The sequence below is a fragment of the Balaenoptera musculus genome, chromosome 3 (assembly GCF_009873245.2).
Source record: "Balaenoptera musculus isolate JJ_BM4_2016_0621 chromosome 3, mBalMus1.pri.v3, whole genome shotgun sequence".
In the NCBI taxonomy this organism is placed as follows: Eukaryota; Metazoa; Chordata; class Mammalia; order Artiodactyla; family Balaenopteridae; genus Balaenoptera; species Balaenoptera musculus.
Window position 1 is genome coordinate 158,733,863 of NC_045787.1, and position 24,219 is coordinate 158,758,081.

The 24,219-nt window shown below is 56.1% G+C and overlaps 2 protein-coding genes across 2 annotated transcripts; both read left to right on the forward strand.

Moving 5' to 3' along the window:
- The first annotated feature begins 2,144 nt into the window (after positions 1-2,144).
- Positions 2,145-17,976, forward strand: JAK3 (Janus kinase 3). The gene is given in 25 exon segments (XM_036845441.1): positions 2,145-2,182; positions 4,469-4,665; positions 5,128-5,251; positions 5,574-5,685; positions 5,863-6,008; positions 6,416-6,431; positions 6,433-6,711; positions 7,250-7,372; positions 7,472-7,629; positions 8,080-8,191; positions 8,378-8,564; positions 9,184-9,311; positions 9,540-9,671; positions 10,257-10,341; positions 11,156-11,283; positions 11,985-12,117; positions 12,200-12,351; positions 12,491-12,641; positions 13,289-13,428; positions 13,500-13,689; positions 14,212-14,336; positions 14,623-14,795; positions 15,119-15,236; positions 15,601-15,711; positions 16,659-17,976. Coding segments are annotated over 24 exon segments (3,315 nt in total). The 5' UTR covers positions 2,145-2,182; positions 4,469-4,481; the 3' UTR covers positions 16,767-17,976.
- Positions 17,977-19,990: 2,014 nt separating this feature from the next.
- Positions 19,991-21,213, forward strand: INSL3 (insulin like 3). The gene is made up of 2 exons (XM_036848532.1): positions 19,991-20,180; positions 21,002-21,213. The coding sequence occupies exons 1-2, from the start codon at positions 19,991-19,993 to the stop codon at positions 21,211-21,213; spliced, it is 402 nt and encodes a 133-aa protein (XP_036704427.1).
- Positions 21,214-24,219: the final 3,006 nt, after the last annotated feature.

Genomic DNA, 24,219 nt, shown 5'->3' on the forward strand with positions numbered 1-24,219 from the left:
TCATTTTTTAATTAATTAATTAATTATTTATGGCTGTGTTGGGTCTTCGTTTCCGTGAGAGGGCTTTCTCTAGTTGCGGCAAGCGGGGGCCACTCTTCATCGCGGTGCGCGGGCCTCTCACTATCGCGGCCTCTCGTTGCGGAGCACAGGCTCCAGACGCGCAGGCTCAGTAGTTGTGGCTCACGGGCCTAGTTGCTCTGCGGCATGTGGGATCTTCCCAGACCAGGGCTTGAACCCGTGTCCCCTGCATTGGCAGGCCGATTCTCAACCACTGCGCCACCAGGGAAGCCCTCCAATTTATTCTTGGGCAAATTCTGGGCTCTGCTTCCTGCAATCTCCTCATGGAGACGTCACATGCCCCTATCTGGGACTGATGGTGCCACCTTTGTCCTGACTCTGTTCCCCTTCTGCTCATTCTCAACATACCACGGTGACCATAGAGTTGTCAGGGGCCTAGAGACTCACTGTCCTTCCTGGAGGGCAGGAACCTCCCTCTCAGGGCCAGGGATGGGAGTACACGTTTGCATTCTTCTTTGCTGAAGCCACCCAGGAAATGAAAGAAAAATACTATGGCTAAGCTCCCATGCAGCACTTCCTGCCACAAGCCTGCTCTGGCTCCCACTGTGCTGAGGACACAACTCATACCTCTTCCCTCCACCCACAAGGCCCCACTGATGCCTCCAAACGTCTCAGCACACCTTTTCCCTGCCGCCCTGTCCTTCTCAGGAACGCTGTGACTTTGCCCAGCTTCTCAGCCTTTGCCTGGGCTGTTCCTCTGCCAGAACTCCCCACGCCTCCAGATCACTCTCTGGTTAATTCTACTTGTCCTTGGATTTCAGTATCAAAGTCACTTCCTCCACGCATCCCTCCCAGACTCAGCGTTTCTCCTAGCAGCCTGGCACCGAGGGCCACTGAAACACTGATTCGATAATAGTTTATTTATTGTCATCTCCCCCACTAGACTGTTGGCTCCACCAGGCAGAGACTGGGTCTTCTCTGTCCCCTGCTGTGTCCCCAATGCCCTGCACACAGGAAGTGCCCAAGAAGTGTCTGTGGGTGACTGAATTAAAGTCAACAAAATCGTACCAAAGCCATTTTTGTGCCAGGGCTTGTGACGGGATTACAGAGATGAAAGGGTCCTCTAAAATCTATCCCCAAAGCTCTACTTTCTGGGGTTTGTATCCTACTAAGGACACTGGCCCCGGTCTGACCTGGATACTGCCCCACTCCTCCACTCATGACAGCCTCAGGGGTGTTAAAAAGCATCCATCAGACCCCGCTGTGATCTGGCCCCAGCTGACTGCCCTGCCATCCCCCTCCCTCCTCACTGCACGCAGCCACGCCCTTGGGGCCATAAACAGCTCGACTCACTCCCACCTCTGGGCCTTTGCGCTCGTAGTGTTCTCTGCCAGGAGCCCTCTTTGTCCCACTTCAGATTCCTGCTGGATCCATCCTGGCCTCTACACAGATCCTCCCACCCGCCCGCACCGGAGCCCCAGCCTGTGCTTGTCCTGTTACCTTGGTTTTCTTTGTTATCCATAATGATTAATTGCCTCCCTGCCAGACCAGATAGTGAGGTGAGCCTGAGGGCAGGTCCGGGTCTGTCTGGTTTTCACAGTTTCTAAGGCTGGGCTTAGGGCACAGAGCACAATAGGGGGCTACTATCCCTCCCAGGGTCTCATGGGAGAAATACCTTGAAGGAGAACTTGACTTTTGTCTGGTGCAACTTCCCTGCCTCCTCCCTGGGCAGATCCAGCCCAGTTCCCTTCCTTAGGCGCGAAATTAGTTCATCTAGGTGCTCAACCCACACATGCCACAGATGGGTAAACTGAGGCTGGAGAAGCCAGGGTGTTGCCAGGGCCCCACAGAGAGTGAGTCCTGGATCCTGGTGAGACACCCCTGTGTGACCTGGGCCCTTCTCTGTGCTGTCACCCCTTCCCTTAGGTCTGGGGTCTCCAGCAGCCTGTCTGAGCAGGACGGTTGCTGCAGAGGCTTCCGGAACTTTCTGCCCCTCCCCGCCCCCCCCCCCCCCCCCCCCATCGCCCACATGGCCATGACTTTCGGTAAGTGACAGCAGTTCAGGAAGCTGAGGGGCCCACACAGGAAGGAGCGAGTGGGACTTTCCTCCCGCTGTTGCTCGCCTCTGCCCTCCCGTAGCTGGCCCAGAGGTCCTCACCTCCAGGTAAGAGCTGGTGGTGCCACAGGGCTCTGGTCGGGGATGGGCGTGGGAGGAGACTGTGTGGACGGTCGCAGCTGGGGACAAAGGCAAGTTTACCTTTCAGGCCTCTGAGGAAAGCTGCCAGATGTGAGCTGGGACAGCTGGGTGTGTGGCCTCTGGCAAAGCGCTCTCCTCTCTGGGCCTCAGTTTCATCCTGCATAGGAGGCCTCGAATTCCTAGCTTCCTGGACCTGAAAGAATCATTGCGCATGCGCCCAGGGCTCCCGGTCCCTGAGGGGACAGTTCGAAGCCCCTACAATCCCAGGTCCCAGGCCGGAACACTGGGGGACCAGCCAACCTTCCCGGCATGTGGGACTTTTGGTGTTAAAACAGGGGCATTTTTCTGGGCCCCAGATAGACTTTCTTTTTTTACTTTCAATATTTTAAAAATCATGTTTCTTTCTTTTTTTTTTTTATAAATTTATTTATTTATTTTTGGTTGCGTTGGGTCTTCATTGCTGCGAGCAGGCTTTTCTCTGGTTGCGGCGAGCGGGGGCTACTCTTCGTTGCGGAGCGCGGGCTTCTCCTTGCGGTGGCTTCTCTCACTGCGGGGCACAGGTTCTAGGCGCGTGGGCTTCAGTAGTTGTGGCACGTGGGCTCAGCAGTTGTGGCTCACGGGCTCAGCAGTTGCGGCTCGCGGGCCCAGTTGCTCCGCGACATGTGGGATTCTCCTGGACCAGGGCTCGAACCCATGTCCCCTGCATTGGCAGGTGGATTCCTAACCACTGCGCCACCAGGGAAGCCCTAAAAATCATGTTTCTTTAAGATTTACTTTAAACACAAGACACGCTGTGTGATTCCATTTACATAAAGGTGCAAATTTGGGCAAGATCAGGATGACTGTTAGACATAAGACTGTGGGCACCTCTGTGGGGAGTGACAAGATGGGGTGGTGGCGGGGAGGGTCAGAGCTCATGGGACGGGAACGTTCCAATTCCTGGTCTGGGAGCTGGTGACAACGGACTGTCCCTTGGGGAAAGTTCTCTCTCCCCCACACCCTGCCTCCCTGATGGTAACCCCCAAATCACTGTGCTAAGGGACCTTCCTGTCTGGTTTATCTGGCATTTGTCAAGTGCTTGCTGGGCATGTCACCAAGGATTTGTGCCACTTAGCGTGGATTAAACGTGTTGACAGCTCAGGCTGGGCTCAGCAAACCACCTCACTGAAGCAGGTGGGAATCAGCACATTTCACAGCTGAGAAAGCTGCGTCCCAGCAGTGGGAGCCCTGCTGGGGTCATGAAACCAGAATGTGGTGGGGCTGGGATTTGAACCCAGAGCCTGGGGTTTTTACCTATCCCCAGTCCCAGGCTTATATTCTGGGTGTGTTAAAATCTCATTAATGCTATCAGCCCCACTCCCGCTATTATTTTGGAACATAGTTTTTATCCAACATTCTCTTTTTGTATCTTCTTCATTTGGGTCAATTTACGTGGATCTTCTCTGTCTCCCCCCTTTTCCTCATTGGGTTTGAAACCCAACTCCTCCCTCTACCCAGCCAGGGGTCCTGAGCTCTGGGTCCCCCAGGGCGACAGAGGTCTGGAAGTTGGCTGGTGTAGAACGCCTGGGAATAAGGTGGGCGGTTTCCTCCTGGGCTTATCCCAGGGAGGGCTTCCTACTATGGGGACCTAATGGTGGGAGTGATGAAAGGAACGGAGATGCAGGGAGCAGGGGAGACAGACACAGAGATCTCTGTTGACTGAGTCATCAGTCTGGATCTGCCCCCAAGGCATGCATCACACCAGCTGCAAAAGCTTCTAGCCCCAGCCTCAGAAGTGCTTGAATCCTCCAGCTTCACAGGGAGGGATGGCCACTTCTATCCCCACCCATGTGCACAGGCCAGTATCTATCCGCTTTCTGGTTAGCAAATCCCTATATCTGTGATTGACTGGTCATGCCTGTCTGGAGAAGGGTTGGGGAGGTGGTATGTGTGGAGGCTGGAGATCGACTAGAGATGTCTGCCCTGGACACCAAGAGTCTGGATAGTGAGTTCACACAAAGTTGTGGGAATGTCTTCCAGCCTCCCAGCACAGCCCTCACCTGGGGGGTTATGGTTCCTCACCCACCTTGCACACTCAGCTCCCCCTCTCTGTCTCTCTCCATCTCTGAGTTTCTCTCTGTCCCTGTCTCCTCCCTCTTTCTCCGGCTTCATCCCTACCTCACCCATCAGCATCTCTGTCCCCAACCCCACCCCAGAAGCTTTGTAGCCTTGTCCCCTGATCACAACTGAGGGGCTGCCTCTTTCTGTGTCCAGGCAGGTGGCACTCATGGCACCTCCAAGTGAGGAGACACCCCTGATCCCTCAGCGCTCCTGCAGCCTCTCCTCTTCAGAGGCTGGTGCCCTGCACGTGCTGCTGCCCCCTCGGGGCCCTGGACCCCCGCAGTGCCTCTCCTTCTCCTTTGGGGACCACTCAGCTGAAGAGCTATGTGTTTGGGCTGCTAAGGCCAGTGGTGAGTGGGTCCCTAGAAGGCTTGGCCAGAGGGAGGGGTAGGACTGTGCAGAACACAGATTGGGAGCTGGAAGAACTGCCAAGTGGAGTCAGCATTGGAGCTGGGGTTAGAGGGATGAGTAGGGATGTGGTAAGGGAGGAGGGTGCACAGGAAATGGCACGTGCAAAGACTCAGAGGCGTGATGGTAAACTAGGGGAAACAGCTGGTCATCCCTCGAGGTAAACTGTACATGGAAAGAGATGCTCTGGGGAGAGGGGCAGGGAGCCCTGAGAAGCAGACTGAGCACATGGCTTCTCTCCTAAGGGCAATGGGGAGCCCTGGAATGGGTGCGAGCAGGGGTGGGACATGGTGTCAGAGCTGAAGGTGAGAAAAAGCCTGTGGGGCTGCGTGGGGATAACATGGCAGCCCTGCAGGGGACAGATGGGGAGACTTGGGAGGGAACTGATGGGGGCGTCCCCTCAGGCATCCTGCCCGTGTACCACTCCCTCTTTGCTCTGGCCTTGGAGGACCTGTCCTGTTGGTTCCCCCCGAGCCACATCTTCTCCGTGGAGGACGCGGGCACCCAGGTCCTTGTCTACAGGCTCCGGTAGGAAGTGTCCCCTGCCCAACCCCCCCCCACAGGTGTGGGTTAAATGATACCGAGAGGGCATGCCTTTGGCTGAGGGCTTTGGAAATGGGAGTTTAAAACAACAGTGACCCTTCGATCACCATCTCCACACACCTCCTGGTGGGTGCCCCAGGGAGGGCGTGATCACTGCTCATTTCACAGGTGAGGAAACTAATGCCAGAGAGGGTGGGTCACTTGTCCAAGGTCACACAGCAAGTCAGTGGCATAACCTGGGCTCTGTGAGGTCCTGGCACAGTCCCTCCATCGTATCCCCACTCCAAGGTTCTCCCCTCTCGCACAGCTTTTACTTCCCCAACTGGTTTGGGCTAGAGAAGTGCCACCGCTTTGGGCTACGAAAGGACTTAGCCAGTGCCATCCTTGACCTGCCAGTCCTGGAGCACCTCTTTGCCCAGGTAGGGGTCTGCCTGGGGCTCAGCCCAGGGGTGGGGTCCACGGGGCAATATCAGGGCTCGTGGTTGGGCAGCCTCGGCTGACCCTCCCTGTGGCAGTCCAGGGGTGGAGGTCAGCCCAGGTGTGGGGGTCTACAGAGCAACATCAGGGCTCACGAGTGGGCTGTGACCGGCCTGCAGCACCGCAATGACCTGGTCAGTGGCCGCCTCCCGATGGGCCTTAGCCTCAAGGAGCAGGGTGAGTGTCTCAGCTTGGCTGTGCTGGACCTGGCCCAGATGGCCCTCGAGCAGGGTCAGCGGCCCGAGGAGCTGCTGAAGACCATCAGGTGAGGGCTTCCAGGCTGTGGCGCCCAGCCTCTACCTGGGAGTGAGCCAGCATGGCTCCACCAGAGCATTGCCAGAGTCCAAGCCCACCTTGGGGCTTCCCACCTACAAGCCGCCAGTGTGTTCATGTGACCCAGCCCACACCCCTCCTTTCAACACAGTCCCACTGAGACTCCATTGTCGGGCTTCAGGCAGCTAAAAGGACTGTGTGTGTCCCTGTCTGTCTTATGGGCCCCAACGGCCCTTCCTATAGAGGTCCTACGCCCATGCCTGTCCCTGAGTGCGTCTCTGTGCCCCCTTACTGAGGCGACACTCCAGCCCCTCAACTAAAGTCTGGGTTGATGTACGTCCCTGCCCTCCCCGCGGAGGCCCCTCTCCACATTGAGGGCCCCACTCCCCCCGCTCGCAGCTACAAGGTCTGCCTGCCCCCCCCGCCTGCGCGACCTGATCCAGGGCCTGAGCTTCGTGACGCGGAGGCGTATCCGAAGGACAGTGCGCCGGGCCTTGCGCCGCTTGGCCGCCTGCCAGGCTGATAAGCACTCACTCATGGCCAAGTACATCATGGACCTCGAGCGGCTGGACCCAGACAGGGCCACCGAGACCTTCCGCGTGGGCCTCCCCGGAGCTGCTGGTGGTCAGGATGCGCCGGGGCTGCTCCGCGTGGCTGGCGGCAGTGGCATCGCCTGGAGCCCGGGAGAACACGAGGTGCGAGGTCGGGTGGGTTGGGCCTCTGGGCAGGGCCAACGGCGGGGGCGGGGCAAGGAAGTGGGAGGGGCTTTGAGGGGCGGGGCCGAAGAGAGGAGGGACTGTGAGAGGGCTTGTGGGGGAGGGCACCCGGCTGAGTGAGGTGTAGGGCTGAGCGAGGAGGCGGGATTGAAATGGGCGGGGCGTAGAGGGAGGGGCTAGTTGGGTGGGCGGGGCTCAGAGTGGGGCTAACTGCAGGTTGAGGGAAGAGGCAGGACTGAGGGTGGGTGGGGCTCCCGACTGTACTAAGAGACACCGCGAGATAAAGTGGAGCTAAGTGAGGGAGGGGCTCGGGGTGAGGTGGGCTGGGGGACCTGCCGAGAGAAGGAGGCGGGGTTTGGCACTGGTGGGGTGGGAGAGGGATGTGACTGGGTGAGGCTGAGAGGGGCGGGTCTCATGAGTATGGGTTGTATGGGTTGGCGGGGTCCAGGCTTCCAAAAGGGACTGGGGGCTCGGAGGGGGAGGGACCCCCAGCTTCAGTCCTCCCCCTTTTTCCCAGGTCCTCCAGCCCTTCTGCGACTTTCCAGAAATCGTGGATATCAGCATCAAGCAGGCCCCGCGCATTGGCCCCGCCGGGGAGCACCGCCTGGTCACCATCACCAGGACAGACAACCAGATCCTGGTGGGTGCTGGACCCCGTTGCCCTCCTGCCTTACCCGAGGGCGGGGACGCGGGACTGTCACCCTCGGGCCGCAGCGTGCGCTGACGCGGACCCTCACAGGAGGCCGAGCTCCCGGGGCTGCCCGCAGCGCTGTCCTTCGTGGCGCTCGTGGATGGCTACTTCCGGCTGACCACTGACTCCGGGCACTACTTCTGCGAGGAGGTGGCGCCGCCGCGGCTGCTGGAGCAGGTGGCTGAGCAGTGCCATGGCCCCATCACGTAAGGACCCGCCCCCATGTGGCCAGGCTCACCGGGACCGAATCTCGGTCACTCCCCTTCGTGGAGCCTCTGTGTCCTCGCCTTTCAGGAGCCCTGGACAAGGGATCAAGTGCTTGAACAGCGCCAGGTGCATCATTGGCGCTCAACGAGGCTGGGGTCTCCTTTCTGCTTCCAGGGCAGCCGCTTCCCTCCTCGAAGCCCCAGAGCCATTTTCTGGGGATGCTCGCGGTGCCCGGCTTCACCTGCAGCCTCCTCTTTAATCTCTGAGGCAGAAGCCCAACTTCTGGCTCAATTTATAAATGGGAGGGAGTGAGGGAATGTTACCTGGTGACCTTCCCAGGGCTTCAGAGAAACCAGAATTAGAACTCAGGTTTAGTTTGGTTTCTCTGCCTCTATCTCTCTGTTTCTCTCCATCTTCGAATCTCAGTTCCCTCCCACCTTTCCCCACAGCTTGGATTTTGCCATCAACAAACTCAAGACTGGGGGTTCACTTCCCGGCTCCTACGTTCTCCGCCGCAGTCCCCAGGATTTCGACAGCTACCTCCTAACTGTCTGTGTCCCGGTCAGTCTACCATAGGGGCCAGGAGGGCAAGGAGGGCTTCCTGGAGGAGATGATATTTGAGCATTACTTCCTGAAGAAGGGGAGGGAAAAGGCATTCCCAGTGGAGGGAACAGCATAGGCAAAGGCTTGGAGATTTGAGGGGGAGGGTGCCGCCCACTCCCACTCAGGGACCACTCCTCTTTGCAGACCCCCCTGGGCCCTGATTACAAGGGCTGCCTCATCCGGTGCGACCCCACAGGAACCTTCTCCCTGGCTGGCCTTGGCCGTCCGCACAGCAGTCTTCGAGAGCTCCTGGCAGCCTATTGGGATGGTGGGTTGCACGTGGATGGGGTTGAGCTGAACCTCACCTTCTGCTGCAGCCCCAGACCCAAAGGTGAGCCTGCCTTCTCCCCTGAGCTGAGTGATCAATCTGGGTCCCTGCCTTTCTGTGTCTGTTCCAGCTCTTGTATGGCAAGTGGCAGAGACTGCAGGTCAAGGTAGTTTAGGAGGGAAAAAACGGTGATTCGGGACTCGTGGGATAGAGGCTGCTTTCAGGCATGGTTAGATCCCAGCACAGCTGGATCTGAGTGATGTCACTAGCACTTAGCCTCTGTCCATCTCCTGCCTCTTCCTGTGGGTGAATTTTGCTCTCAGACAAACCCCTTCGATGGGACAACTTTGAGGTGTGAGTTCTCCAGAGCCTCCCAGAATCCCTAGCAGGACTGATGAGTTCTCCAGAGTCTCCCAGAATCCCTAGCAGGACTGAGATGAGGCTGCCCACAGCATCACCTGCTCATTAGCACCCCCTGCAGGGTTCCTTCCCTCTCTGTCTCACTCTCCCGCCCCTCACTGGGACTTCCTGGAGTCTCCTTTCAAATAAACCATGTGCCCTGGAGTCCTCCTCTTAGTATTGGCTTCTGAAGAAGACCCCACACTGAGACAGGGAGTGAGCAAACCTTTGAGGACCTTTCACCTCTGACCTCTGGTTTTCTTCTTCCATCCACTCCCGATAGAAAAGTCCAATCTGATTGTGGTCCGGAGAGATTGCAACCCACCCACATCATCCCCTGTTCAGCCCCAATCCCAATGCCAGCTGAGTCAGATGACATTTCACAAGATCCCTGCTGACAGCCTGGAGTGGGTAAGGGGCCCCAGGAAATGGGGGGGATACCTCAGTTGAGATCCATAGAGACCAGGTCTACATCCATCTCTTCTGTGTGGCCTCAGGCATGTGATGTAACCTCCCTATGCCTCTGTTTCATCATCTGTAAAATGAGTCCATTACCTGTGCCTTGCTTGGACCAGGGCTAGGGGATTGGCTCCATGGGAGCCCCCTACTGGCCTCTCATGTCGCCCCCTCACTCTCCAGCATGAGAACCTGGGTCACGGGTCCTTTACCAAGATTTACCGGGGCTGTCGCCATGAGGTTGTGGATGGGGAGGCCCGAGAGACAGAGGTGCTGCTCAAAGTGATGGATGCCAAGCACAAGAACTGCATGGAGGTGAGCAGGGTGGGACCAGGCCTCCTGGATCAGAGCCTGGGTGGAGAGAGGGTCATGGATTCAGAGAAATTTGAAACACACAGGGTCTTAAAACAACAGAAATGTAGCCACAGCATCTCCATGAAATATAGAAGGGTCGGGGAAGTTAGATGCAAACAGAAAGAGTACGCCAGACAGAGGGAACAGCCAGTGCAAAGGTCCTGAGGCAGGGCCAAACCTGGCATGTTTAAGGAACAGCAAGGAGGCCAGTGGGTCAGAGAGGAACGAGCAAAGGAGAAGAGAGGAATGATGCGGATGGAGGCATCAGCAGGGGCTGGGCAACACAGAGGAAGGTTTGAGCCCTTCTCAAACCCCAAATCTCCCACTTGTGTGAGAGATTCAAGGTAGAATACAGTGGGGACTTCCTGCCTCCATCAGAAAATCATGATACAGAGTGCTGTGTGCACTAATGGTGGACTCCAGGGCCAAAGGAGGCTGGCAGCCAGGTCTCCTAAGGCAGGTGTGAGAGCAGCAAGTTTGGGGTCCTTGGTCTGACCCTAAAGTGGAAGAAACCCACGCATCTTCTCTCCCTTCTTTCCTCCCCAGTCATTCCTGGAAGCAGCGACCTTGATGAGCCAAGTGTCGTACCAGCATCTCGTGTTGCTCCATGGCGTGTGCATGGCTGGAGACAGTGAGAGACATTCCCCGCCCCACCCCTGCCCTGCCTCATTGAGCCCATCTAGAGCAGCAATAGCAGTACACATCCAGAGCCTGCCCTGGCTGGGGCTCCGTTCCACCAGGGTCTATCACCCTCCCCCTCAAATCTCCAAGCCTGTACCCGTCTCCCTGAATCATCACTCCTTGCGCAAGCAACTCCAGGCTCCCACCAATACCAGCCCCTCAAAATTATCTCGAGTCAGGCAGACCTGGGTTCCAATCTCACTCTGTTGCAGCTTTGCAAGGTCCACGCTACCTCTCCAAGCCTCGGTTCCATCAGTTCAGCTCAGCAGCTATTTATTGGGAGCCCAGTATGTGCCAGGAGCTGGGTGCCTAGCGTAGAACACGATAAGCTGAGCAGGATGATAAATGATTTAGTGTGATGGGGGCAGCGCAGGGCATTGTGGGTGATCAGAGGCAGCTAACCCAGCTTGGAGGTCAAGCAATGGTTCTGGGTAGGCAAGGATAAGTTCTAAGCTGGAAAGGCAAGGATAAATAGGCATTAGGGAAGTGAAGGAAGAGGGATGTTCCAGGCAGAAACACAGAACATGCAAAGGGCTGGAAGTGAGTCATGGAGGGAGCTTGGCACCTTCCAGGCATTTCAGACAAATGGTTCTGAGATGGGAAATGGGGAGGAAGAGAGGTGAGTAGGGTAAGGATGGAGGAATAGGGGAGGGAAAAGTCAGAGCTGAGAGTTCAAGGGACCCTTGAAGGTGGAGCTGGGGCAGAGCCTGTTTAACACAAGTGCAGTCCTACCTCCCAACCGTGCCCCTCCCTACTGCCACCAGGCATAATGGTGCAGGAATTTGTATACCTGGGAGCGCTGGACACGTATCTGCGCAAGTGTGGCCAGCTGGTGCCGGCCAGCTGGAAGCTACAGGTGATCAAACAGCTGGCTTATGCCCTCAACTATCTGGTGAGTGCTCCTCTGCTGCTCCAGCCTCCATTCACAGAGTGTACGGGGCTTTGAGAGTGGGCTCTGTCGTGTGGACAGGAGTTTGGCAAGGGTGCAAGGGGAGGGCATTTTAGACTGAGGGAACAGCATATAAACAGGTTCAGAGGTGTAAGAGCAGAAAGGAACAGCTTGTCATTCATGGAAATTGAGGGGAGTAGTGAGCAATGAGGCTGGCCAGGGGGGCAGGCTTCCCAGAAGAAAGAACATTAGAGTTGGGACCTTGAAGATTAAGTAGAAGTTCATTAAGAGGAGAAAGGAAGGAGGGCATGTCAGGCTGAGGGAACAGCCTGGGCAAAGGCTGCAGCTTAGAAGGTGTGTTGCCTGTCCTGGGGTGCACCAGGCAGGTTGCCTGGCAGGAGAACAGGGTGGAGATGTGGGAGAGAGAAGCTCATGGGAAGAGTGAACGAGAGCTGGATCTCAAAGGGCCTTGAGTGCCAGGCTGAGGACTTTGACTTTATCCTGAAGGGAGTGGGGAGCCATGGGATGGGGGAGCAATGTTTGAGAAGAGGGTGGGACACGGGGGTTGGACTGCCAATAGTCTAGGGAAGGTGCTGAAGTATGGCCTGAGCAGTACCAGGTGGGCTTTGAAGGATGTGCAGGAGTTTGCCAGCCAGAATATTCATTCATCATTCTTGGCATTTTCCTATGCTTGGTCCACTTAGGAAGACAAAGGTCTCCCTCACGGCAATGTCTCAGCCCGGAAGGTGCTCCTGGCTCGGGAGGGGGCTGACGGGAACCTGCCTTTCATCAAGCTGAGTGACCCCGGTGTCAGCCCCACTGTGCTAAGCCTGGAGAGTAAGTGCTGAGGGGTGGAGGAGGGAGGGGCCTAGTGAGGCAAGGAAGCAGATCCCTGACCCCATCCTTGCCTCTCCACCAGTGCTCACTGACAGGATTCCCTGGGTGGCCCCTGAGTGTCTCCAGGAGGCCCGAACACTTGGCTTGGAAGCTGACAAGTGGGGCTTTGGTGCCACAGTCTGGGAGGTGTTCAGCGGTGTCACAATGCCCATCAGCACCCTGGATCCTGCCAAGGTCAGAGCACGAGTATTGGCCGCTAGAGCTCTCATTTGACAGAAGGGTAGACTGAAGTCCAGCTTGGGGAGGATGGGGGTGTCTGGGGGTGCCTTCTGAGGGTGCACTGGGGCTGACCAGCCCCTCCTCCTGCCCTCAGAAGCTCCAGTTTTACCAGGAACGGCAGCAACTGCCTGCACCCAAGTGGATGGAGCTGGCCCTGCTGATCCAACAGTGCATGGCCTATGAGCCAGGCCAGAGGCCCTCTTTCCGCGCTGTCATCCGTGACCTGAACAGCCTCATCACTTCAGGTGCCCACTGGGCCAGGCAGGGTGGGCAGGGCCGGCATGTCATATTGGGCCCAGTAGGAGAGCGAGGTTTGCATGTAGAGCCTGCCCTGTGTGCCTGGCAAGGTTGGAATGGTTGGTGACTGTGACAGTCAGCACGAGTTTCACCAGCTGCTGTAACAAACAGGCCCCTCAATTCAAGATTGAATATGATGGATGTTTAGTTCTCATTCAGTGAGGGTGTCCAGGTCAACAAGAAACTCTCCCTTTGTGGTTCCCCCCATCCCATGGCCTCAGGCCCCTGCTGGATCCTCTGAAAACAAGAGAGAGAGTGTAGAAGGTCCCACCTAGGTTTCCATGGGCCGGGCCTAAGGGGGCATTCAGCATGTCTCTGTCCCATATCAGCCTGAGTTCAGTCATTTGACCATACCCCATGGCAGTGGAGTCTGGGAAATGCCCTTCTGTCTGTGTACAGCATGTGCACTGCATAAGAGGGCTGCCTTTGCCCAAGAGCACCTTTTTCCAGCCCCACAAAGTACCTCTTGGCTTGCAGAGGCCCTGCCATAATGCACAGAGAGGCTAAGCATTCAGATGGAGGTCACACAGCAAGTCAGTTAGGAGTGGGGGCTTAGGGCCCAATGCACTGCTCACTCACTGCCTGTGCCCCGCAGATTATGAGCTCCTCTCAGACCCCACACCTGGTGCCCTGGCGCCCCGTGATGGGCTTTGGAATGGTGCCCAGCTCTATGCCTGCCAGGACCCTACCATCTTTGAGGAGAGACACCTCAAGTACATCTCACAGCTGGGCAAGGTGAGGAGGGTTAGGCTGGGGTGGGTGAGGTAGCACCCATGCACGTGGACACCAGCCCTGCTGTCCCCCAGGGCAACTTTGGCAGCGTGGAACTGTGCCGCTATGACCCGCTGGGCGACAACACAGGTGCCCTGGTGGCCGTGAAGCAGTTGCAGCACAGTGGGCCAGAACAGCAGAGGGACTTCCAGCGGGAGATCCAGATCCTCAAAGCCCTCCACAGTGACTTCATTGTCAAGTACCGGGGTGTCAGCTATGGCCCAGGTGAGCCACCTCCCAAGTGGATGCTCTTCAAATCACACATCCTCATCCTTCTGCAGTACCATTTTAGGGTGGTCTGAGAACGCCAGTGCGGGTGCTACTGACTGGTCTCTTTTTTTTTTTTTTTTTTTTCTTTTAATTAATTTTTATCGGCGTATAGTTGCTTTACAATGTTGTGTTAGTTTCTGCTGTACAGCAAAGTGAATCAGCTATACATATACATATATCCCCCTGACTGGTCTCGTTTATCCAGATCTAGACTGCCTTGGGCTCGACAATTTCCCCACCGGAAAAAATGGGTCATTATGAGGTTTAAAAGAATCAATGAATATTGTAGAAAGTACTCAAAAAGACATTAGCGATAAGCGGCACTGTTGCCTTTCCCATTTTACAGAAAGCAATATTGAGGCGGGAGGGACACGAGGTCCCACTCTGAACTGGGAAGGAGAATGGGGAGGGGAGTAGACAAAGTTAGGCCCTGTGGTGACTCCTCCCTGCCTCCCCCGCCTCCCCCGCCTCCCCTAGGCCGCCTGAGCCTGCGGCTGGTCATGGAGTACCTGCCCAGCGGCTGCCTGCGCGACTTCCTGCAGCGGCACCGCGCGCGCCTTGACGCTGGCCGCCTGCTCCTCTACGCCTCGCAAATCTGCAAGGTGTGGGTCGGAAGAGGGCGGGGCGCCCGGCAGACCTGCGGGAACTGACCTGGCTCGACCTGGGCAAGGTCTGCGTGGATTCGCCAGGAAGGCTGAGGGTTGAAGTTTGGGGTCCAGGTCAGGTTGGAAGTGGGGTTGAGTTAGGGCTAAGGTCAGGACTGGAGTGCAGGATGGGTCAGGGGTAGGGTTAGGCTTGGGGTCTGGATTGGGGCTGGTGTTGGATTCCATGTCAGACTGGGGCCCCTGCGGAGTCATCCTGGGGTCCATATTCCATGCCCTCCCGCAGGGCATGGAGTACCTGGGCTCCCGCCGCTGCGTGCACCGCGACCTGGCAGCCCGTAACATCCTGGTGGAGAGCGAGACGCATGTCAAAATCGCCGACTTCGGCCTCGCCAAGCTGCTGCCGCTCGACAAAGACTACTACGTGGTCCGCGAGCCAGGCCAGAGCCCCATCTTCTGGTAGAGACCTCGCCCCTGCCCCACCCTTCCTCCCCACTACCCAGGCCCCTCCCCTGCTCCCACCTTCCTGGCCCCGCCCCTCCTCCCCAGGGTCTGGGGCCCGCCCCGGCCACGCCCCCACGGCCGCGGCCCCTTGCCGACCACGCTCCTTTTCTTGTTCTGGCTCCGCCCTGACCCCGCCCAGGCCCCGCCCCGGGGCACCACAGGGCTGGAGACTTTCTCGTAACTCCCACCTACCGTGACCAGCTACCCCAGTCCGAGGCTGCGCCCTTTCCCGTCCTCTGCCTTACTGTCGCCCCCAAGGCCTCCCTGTTCCCCTCCAGGTACGCCCCAGAGTCCCTCTCGGACAACATCTTCTCGCGTCAGTCGGATGTCTGGAGCTTCGGGGTCGTCCTGTACGAGCTCTTCACCTACAGTGACAAGAGCTGTAGCCCCTCAGCCGTGAGTCGGCACCCCTGGATCCCCAATACCCTCCTCCCCCCCAATCCCTTCCAGGCCAACCCCCGTCCTGTTTATGCCCGCGTCCCTCGCTTGCTCAGGGTCCCCTGGTCCCAGCATTAGAGGCTCCAGTAGGACCCCTTTTCACTATGGCTGGCCCCCACCTCCCACACCACCACAGGCAGCCCCTCCCCCATGCATCACAGACAATTCCTCCTCCTCCATTAAGGAGGGCCCCTTCCCCCACCACGGGTGGGTAATTCCCTTCCTCCCTTCACTATGGCTGACCCCCACATCACGGGCGGCCACTCCCCCTTCCATCATGGATGGCTCCTCCCCCACCTCGGGCCCTCCCCCTTGGCTCCAGGAGTTCCTGCGGATGATGGGATGTGAGAGAGATGCGCCAGCCCTCTGCCGCCTCCTGGAGCTGCTGGCCGAGGGCCAGAGGCTGCCCGCACCTCCTGCCTGTCCTGGTGAGGTGAGCACTGGAGGGCCTGCCTCAGTTTCCCACTTTGTAGATTCACCAGGGGGCCTGGGCAAGCCTGCTGGTCCCTCTGGGTCTCTCCACCACAGATATCTCTTGATTGAGAGCAGGGACCAGAGCATGAGGCTGAAGGGGATTTCTGGCTCTACTTTGCTGCTCTCTCACTGTATGGCAAGTCACAAACACTTTCAGAGCCTCAGTTTACCTGTCTCCAAAATGGGAATAACAATGCCTTATAGGGTGGGAGAGTATCAGATTAGCTAACATCTCTCCATTGCTCAGCTCTGAGCCTGGCATACAGTTGGTGCTCAGTAAATGATGGTGACTTTTACAGTTTCTCATCACAGCTTTTGTGGAAGTGTCTGACATGTGGTTGGTTATTCACAAATTAATTTGTTCAGGCCACAAACATTTATTGAGTGCTGACTGTGTGCTGGCTCTGTGCTGGGTGATGGGGACCCAGCAGGGGACAGAAGAGATACTACCCCTCCTCCCTGTCCAGCAGAAGCTAACAAGAACATTCTGGTGGTGATCAATGTCTGGAAAGAGATAGGGGGGTGTGGTCAGGGATGGCCTCTTAGAGGGGGTGATGCCTGAAGGAGGAAGAGGATCTCACCCATGGGGAAAGCTGGGAGAGGGCATTCTCAGTGGAGCACACAGCAGGTGCAAAGGCCCTGAGGTGGGAATGAGTTTGGTGTATTTACAAAATGAGATGGGGGCAGATGTGGCTGCATGGAACAAGAGAGGAGGTGATGGAGGTGATGGTAGAGGGAGGGAGGCAGGGGAGGAGATGAAATTTTGTTCTAAGATCCATAGGGAGCCATGGGAGGCTTTGGAGCAAGGGAGGGATGGAGTCTAATTTATATTTTAAAACTGTGAACAGGAGTCATGTCCTTCCTACCACTCACATGTGACCCTGTTGTCTCTTCCCACCACCTCAGGTTCATGAGCTCATGAAGCTGTGCTGGGCCCCTAGCCCACAAGACCGGCCACCATTCAGCGCCCTGGGCCCCCAGCTGGATGCACTGTGGAGTGGAGGCCAGGGATAGTGTCCAGAGGCATGAGACCCTCACCTGCCCTGCTCGTCTAGAGGGAGAACCCCATTCTCTGTCTTTTTTATATCTCCTGCACACAGACCTCTGGGTTCTGGTCTCCACTGACTGGCTGTGTGACCTTGAGCAGGGACCTACCCCTCTCTGGGCCTCCTGCTTCAGAGACCCCCTCATGGGGCAAATGATATTGCACTTGGGGGAGCACCCCTGGCTTGTAGAGCAACAGCAGCCTCGCAGCATTGGGAACTTGTAAAGATTCAAGACAGATACAATGGTGGGGTCTACTGAGCCCCCCCACCCCAGAATCGAGGGACCAGAGTTAAGTACCCCCCATCTTCCCAACCTCTCAGGGCCTGGCCTGGAGCTTCCTGTCTCATTTCCAGAGAAGACATTATATAGCTTTAAATATGTGATCTCAGGCTTCTATTCCCCCCTCCCTCTTTAGCTGGAGGAAGCCAAGCACAAGATAGCTGCCCTGGCTGAAAATTCACTTTTTGGGGGGAGTCTGTGTGACTGTTCAGAATTGTGTAAGAGACCAGGAGAAGCTGAGGTCCCAGTCCACCCTAACTGCACCTGAGTGTCCCAGGGCTTCAGTTTTCCTGCCTGTACACTGGGGCCCTTTCTGTCCAGACCAGAGGATCACACAGCTGATGACAATGGACCCTAACAGGAGCTTTTCAGCGGGTGAAGGAAGGAAAGGCATTCTTGGCAGAGGGAACAGCATGGTGAAAGGAGGAGGCTCAGAGTACAGAGGTTAAGCGCGCAGGTGTTGGAGCCCACGGTTCTGCCACTTATTTGCTGTGTGATGGTGGGAGAGTTGCTTCCTCTCTCTGGGCCTCAGTTCCATCCTCTGTATAATGGGCAATAGTGTTGGCCCTTTGGCTATACAGAGTCAACTTCTGGAGGCTTGTGAGAAGGCATCTTGTGCAGGTTAAGCTTACCCCACCATTCCTTCACACCAGCCTGCAAGGTTTTTCTGCCACTTTTTGCCTCCCTGGAAAACTCTTATTCATCTCTCAGAACCCCAGCTATCACCTCCTTGCAGCATTCCCTAGGGTTCTCCCACCACTCCCAGTCAGCCCTGTACTTCTGACCCTAGGGCTGGGGTGGTGTCTGCGTCCAGCTCTGTCTCTTCTGACGTGGAGGCTCCTTGGGGGCTGGGCTGGGTACAGAGGGGACGCTGGGAGTGTTTGTTGAATGAATAAAGAAGTTCAGTGAAAAGGATGGTTTGTTGCTGGACTTGGGCAATGGGGATCCTTGGGGATGTGTGAGCCGGGGAGGAATGTGCTTAGGGCTGGGGGATAGAGACCCCTGGGGGCCACAATGGGAGCCTCAGGGCAGGCTTGGGGAGGAGGGACAGGAGGATGGGGCCCTCGAGGACAGAAGCCCTCCCCCCCAGCCCCAGCTGCTGGCCTTGGCACTGTCCTGGGGAGCTGATTACAGGCTCTTGGTGGGTGGAGGGAACAGGCTGCTCTAGTGGGGGCCAGAGGGCAAGGCCTGGTTGGGAGGGTTAGGCTATGGGGAGGGGTCCAACGTTAGCGGGGGCCAAACCAGTCCCTCGTTTCCTCCTCAGGAATGCTGGAAAGATTTGGAGAATGACAGAGACAGAGAGAGAAAGGCCAAGAGAGACTCAGAGAGAGACAGAGGGAGCAGGGGAGAGACAGAGACAGAGATCTCTGTGCCTACTGTCGTAGCCTGCTTTGGTGAAAAGGGGGAGGGGCTGCAAGACAGGGTTTTCAGCTCAGGGTCTCACCCGCGTTGGGTTGAGTAACCTCCCTCTCTGCCTTAGTTTCCCTCCTTGGTAAAACTGGCACCCAGACTGGCACCCGGTAGAGGCCCTCCATCCCCTGCCCAACCCAAGGAGACCCTGATGTGGGAGAGGCAGAACTGACCAAGACTCGCAGCCCCAGGGCCCAGCCTCTTGTGACCTTGTGCAAGTGTGGGGTCTCCTCTCTGAGCCTCAGTTTCCTTATTTGTCCAGTAATAAGGACAACAAGATTCTGAATGGACCTGGTCTCAGTTGGCTGGATGCCCACCGCCCCCATCGCATGGAATTATTATTTCTCAGTTTATCTATTTCTCCTCTTTAAAATGGTTAAAAAATAAAGACTCCTCAACCAGTGGTCTCCCTGGGAGAGATATGCCCAAGGCCCTGGCCCAGGGAGAGAGACCATGGATCTCGGCCTATCAATAATCAGTAATCAACGTTGGGCTTCCCTGGTGGCACAGTGGTTAAGAATCCGCCTGCCAATGCAGGGGACACGGGTTCCAGCCCTGGTCCGGGAAGATCCCACATGCCGCGGAGCAACTAAGCCCGAGTGCCACAACTACTGAGCCTGCCCTCTAGAGCCCGCGAGCCACAACTACTGAGCCCACGCGCCGCAACTACTGAAACCCGCGTGCCTAGAGCCCGTGCTCTGCAACAAGAGAAGCCACCGCAATGAGAAGACCGCGCACCGCAATGAAGAGAAAGCCACCGCTCACCGTAACTAGAGAAAGCCCACGCGCAGCAACGGAGACCCAACCCACCCAAAAAATAAACTAAAATAAAAATAAATTAATTAATTAATTAAAAAAAAAAAATCACTGTTGTGGCTGGACCGGCCCTTGAGTTCTTATTATGATTGAAAGATGCCATTCAGCAACAACCATCAGGAAACTTTGAGAAAATAAAGGTTTATTACTTATAAATTACACAGCACACCTGGAAATTACACAGCACTCCTGGGGCCACAGAGCAAGGTCCTGGGTACAGAGAGCAGTGTGGGCCTGGGGTCCTGCTTTTATTGGGGTCAAGGGTGGGAGCCTAAGAGTTGTGGGCTCACTCTTTATTGGTGAATTTAACATAGGTTGGAATTTAAAGCATAAGAAGAGAAAACAAAACAAGTGGCCCAAGTGGTAAGCGACTGAAATCAGCCGAGACGTGTAAAACAAAGGTGCCTCAGTGGGAGGAGGTGGCCTGGCCCTTTACGTAGTCACATTTATTGGGGAGCCATCTATGAAGCCGATGCCTCGGCAATCAAAGGTTGTCAGGCCCTCATATCATAATAAAAAGGAAACCCAACTATCAGGGGTTCCAGTATGCTTGCCCTGACCCTGCCCTTGACCTTCTCCCTGGACCGTCCTGGAGGAATGCTCTGTCCCCCCTCCAAGGCTCCCAGCTGGGGCGGGCCAGCGCCTATAAGGGGGATCCCCGCTGGGGCCCGGTGCCTCCCGCCGCCATGGACCCCCGTCGGCTCGCCTGGGCGCTGGTGCTGCTGGGCCCGGCCTTGGCGCTCGCCCTAGGCCCTGCCCCCGCCCAGGAAGCGCCAGAGAAGCTGTGCGGCCACCACTTCGTGCGCGCGCTGGTGCGGCTGTGCGGGGGCCCGCGCTGGTCCCCCGAGGATGGGCGACCTGTGGCTGGCGGCGACCGTGAGTAGGGGCGGGCGAGGACTGTGCTGTGGGGTCTCTGGGGCCGGGTGTGGGGCAGGTGCATGCAGAAGGGTTTGCATGCATGTTCTGGGGTCCACCTGCCGGCTGCGCGGGTGTGTGCAAGTCCGCGGGGGATGCGCCCCCTGCCAGGCGCAGGAATCAGTGCGCGGAGAGCGACGCCAGCGAGTCTGAACAAGTGCGTAGCCAGATCAGATCCTGTCTTTATTTACAGTTTCAATATTTTGATCTTCAGGAATTTCTGCCTTCATTTTAATTTTAAAATATTCCGTTACAATATGTTTGATCTTGGTTGTTGAGGTTTTTTGGCGCCCCCTTAAAATTGTGCGCTCCAGGCCCGCGCCTGGCTCTCTTCACCCTAGTCCCGGCCCTGGTGCAGGGAGTATCAAACAGCTTTGTGTACAACGTCTGTCACATGCGTGTGTGTCCTGTGTGTGTGACACGGGTACAGATGGGTGTGCAGAGGTGCGCAGGGAAGTGGGAGGGGCTATGAGGGTGTGCGCCTGCGTCTGTGTGTACATGTATACGTCGTATGTCACCCCTTCTGTCATCTGCTCTGTGAAGTGTCTGTGCCTTCTTACCATAGGTGACACGTGGGAGTGTGCATAGCTGGGGACTTGAGTGTGGTGTGGGTCAAGACTGCACACGTCCGGATGGGGGATTCAATCTGTGCCTGGTAAACACTGGGCACTCAATAAATGCTTACTTTCTGTTTCTGTGCATGATGAGCGGAGGCTGTGTGTGCAGTGTGAGTGGGGTCCTCTGGGGTCCCCCCTCTATGCTGAATTCCTCCCTGTCCCCAGGTGAGCTGCTACAGTGGCTGGAAGGACGACATCTCCTCCATGGGCTGATGGCCAGTGGGGACCCCATGCTGGTACTCGCCCCACAGCCCCTGCCCCAGGCCTCTCGCCATCACCACCACCGCCACCGCCGGGCAGCTGCCACCAACCCTGTCCGTCACTGCTGCCTCAGTGGCTGCACCCGGCAAGACCTGCTGACCCTCTGTCCCCACTGAACCCTCCTGGGGTGTGGCCTTGGGGGAGCCTGAGACCCACAGGGGTCCGGTCTGGTGAACTCCTGATGCCACACAGCACCATGAAGCCCCATGTCTGGGGGAGACTTTGTTGATTACCTCCTAGGACAAGGCGCTCACCACCTCACCCAGGCCACCTGTCCTCTGGGGGGCCAACTGGGGAAAACACCAGATCCCAAACCTTAGAGTTTCCTTGGAGGAAACTTGGTTTCCTCCAAAACCTTGGAGGATCCTTGGTTTTGTGGAGATGCCAGACACCTGTTCTCAAATGTTCTCACCTCAGAGGAGCCCCAGTTACCCGGCTCCCTGCATTTGACTCCCCTCTTGCTGTCTTATCAATAGTAAATAAATAAGATGTCTGCAGAATCTGAAGAAACTTTTTGCATTTTCTCAAGAAAAAGGCAGAAGCCTGGGTCAGCCTTTGTGTGGAATTGTCCTCTGGCAGCCGTGGACCCACCAACACTTCCAGAAACTTAATAACAATTGGAGAATCATCACACTACAAAGTGGGGAAACTGAGGCCAAGGGAGCTCGCTGTTTGCCAAGGTCAGACAGGGAAGGAATGGCCAAGTTCAGGATTTGAATCCAGGTCTCTGTCATGGCTCATGGGGGGCCTTAACCTCACTTAACGTCCACTTATCAGTGGACACAACACATGAATGTCTGAATGAGTCACAGTGGATTTTTTTTTTTTTTTTTGGCGGTGCCGTGGGGCTTGTGGAACCTTAGTTCCCTGACCGGGGGGATTGAACCCGTGCCACCTGCAATGGAAGCGTGGAGTCCTAACCACTGGACCGCCAGGGAATTCCCCTCACAGTGGATATTTAGTGATCCAACTCTCACCATTCTTTTCACTTGCATCCTCCTTTCATCCTGAGATAGGAATCGTATGATTTGACCCTCTTGAAAAAAATGCTCGGGCATTTGACTATATGATCTGTTCACATGTGTATTAGTTTCCTAAGGCTGCTGGAACAGCCACAGACTGGGTGGCTTAAAACAGTAGAAACTTATTCCCTCCCAGTTTTAGAGGCCAGAAGTCAGAAATCAAGGTGTTGGCAGGGTTGATTCTTTTTGAAGGGCTCTGAGGAAGATTCTGTCCCTCTGCCTCTCTCAACTCTGGGGGGCTACTGGCAATTCTTGGCTTGTAGGTGCATCACTCCAAGCTCTGCCCCCATTTTCACATCGTCTTCTTTTCCATGTCTCTCTGTGTGTTCATTTCTGTCTCTTCTAAAAGCACTCTCATTGGATTCAGAGCCCACCCTAATCCAGGATGATCTTATCTTGATCCTTACCTTAATTACATCTGCAAAGACTCTATTTCCAAATAAGGCCATATTCTGAGGTGCCAGGTGGATGGGAACTTTTGTGACACACTATTCAATCCGGTGCAGCAGGGGAGCAGCACTCTTTCCCAAGGGCAATGGGGAGACACAGAAGGTGTTTGAGCAGGGGCAGGATGAGATCAGATCTCACTGGTAGAAACCCCTGCAGCCCCTGCCTCATCCAGGCCTGTCTCCTCTGGCTTAGGGGCTGCCTCAGCCTCCACCTTCCTTTTCAACAGTCTCCATGGCAGCTGCAGGGCTTCTTAAAACAAAAATCAATCATGTCGGGACTTCCCTGGTGGCACAGTGGTTAAGAATCCGCCTGCCAATGCAGGGGACATGGGTTTGAGCCCTGGTCCAGGAAGAACCCACATGCTGTGGAGCAACAAAGCCCGTGCGCCACACCTACTGAGCTCGCGTGCCACAACTACTGAAGCCCACAAGCCTACTAGAGCCCGTGCTCCGCAGCAAGAGAAGCTACCACAATGAGAAGCCCGCGCACCGCAACCAAGAGTAGCCCCCGCTCACTGCAACTAGAGAAAGCCCGCGTGCAGCAACGAAGACCCAACGCAGCCAAAAATAAATAAATAAATAAATAAATAATAAATAAATAAAATGAATCCTGTCATTTCCTTGCTCCAAAGATGCTGTAACCCTCAAAATAACACCCTCTCTCCTCACCCCAACCCACAAGGCCCCACGTGACTAGTCCCTGTGATCTCCTGTCCCCTCTCCCTCCATCTCCTCCTTACCCACCTCCAGTCACAGCTTCCTGGCTGCAATTTAAATGCTCTCAGATCGTCTCACCTCAGGGCCTTTGCATATGCTGTATCCTCTGCCTGGAACATCCTCCTCCCAATTCTCCCCAAGGCCATAACCTCCTCCTTCAGGCCCCATCTCTGCAGTCCCAACCCCCTGACTTCCTGGCTAGCTCTCGTCCCCATCCCTGTGTGTCCAATCACCTCATTTTAATTCTCCTCAAAGTTCTTACCACTTCTGGTAACTTCCTGTTTCATTGTTCACAGGTTTGTGTCCTCACTGTAAGGTGGGTCAGTGCCCACTGACCGTTCCCATGGGGCTGGGAGGAGGAGTACAGGGCAAGGTGTGTAGCACACAGTAGGTGCACAATAAATACTTAAAGAAGGGACACAAGGAGTGGGACAGAGGACAGTAGAGCTGTAGTCCCAGTGAAAGGAGATGAGCCCGGGGAAGAGAGGGGAGGCTGCGTGGTGGCGGGGCGGGATTCAGAAGCAGCCTTGCCAGAAGCAGGTGGGTCCAGCGTCCCATGCAGCTAGGAGTAGTATCACCCCTGTGCCTCTCTCTCCGGAGCCTGCCATCAGCTGGCAGTGAGAATCAGTCTGCAAGGGGAAATATAAGCTGAGGGCAATAGGGAGCCATGGAGGGTGTGTGTGGGGGGGCAGGGGAGGATGATGTGAGATCTGCCTGATAGAAGCTTCCATAGCCTCTACTTCATCCTTGCCCTGTTTTACTGTTGTATATTTTCTTCTGGAAGTGAGATTTTAAGGATGAATGTAGACTGATCTGAGTTAAAACTTGTAAATCACTTTAAAAAACAAAAAAAAAGACCTCTAAGTCTTTGCAAAACATTTTATTCCCTGAGGACCTGGTCTCCAGTCCTCAGTCTGCTGTGTGAGGTCCCCTT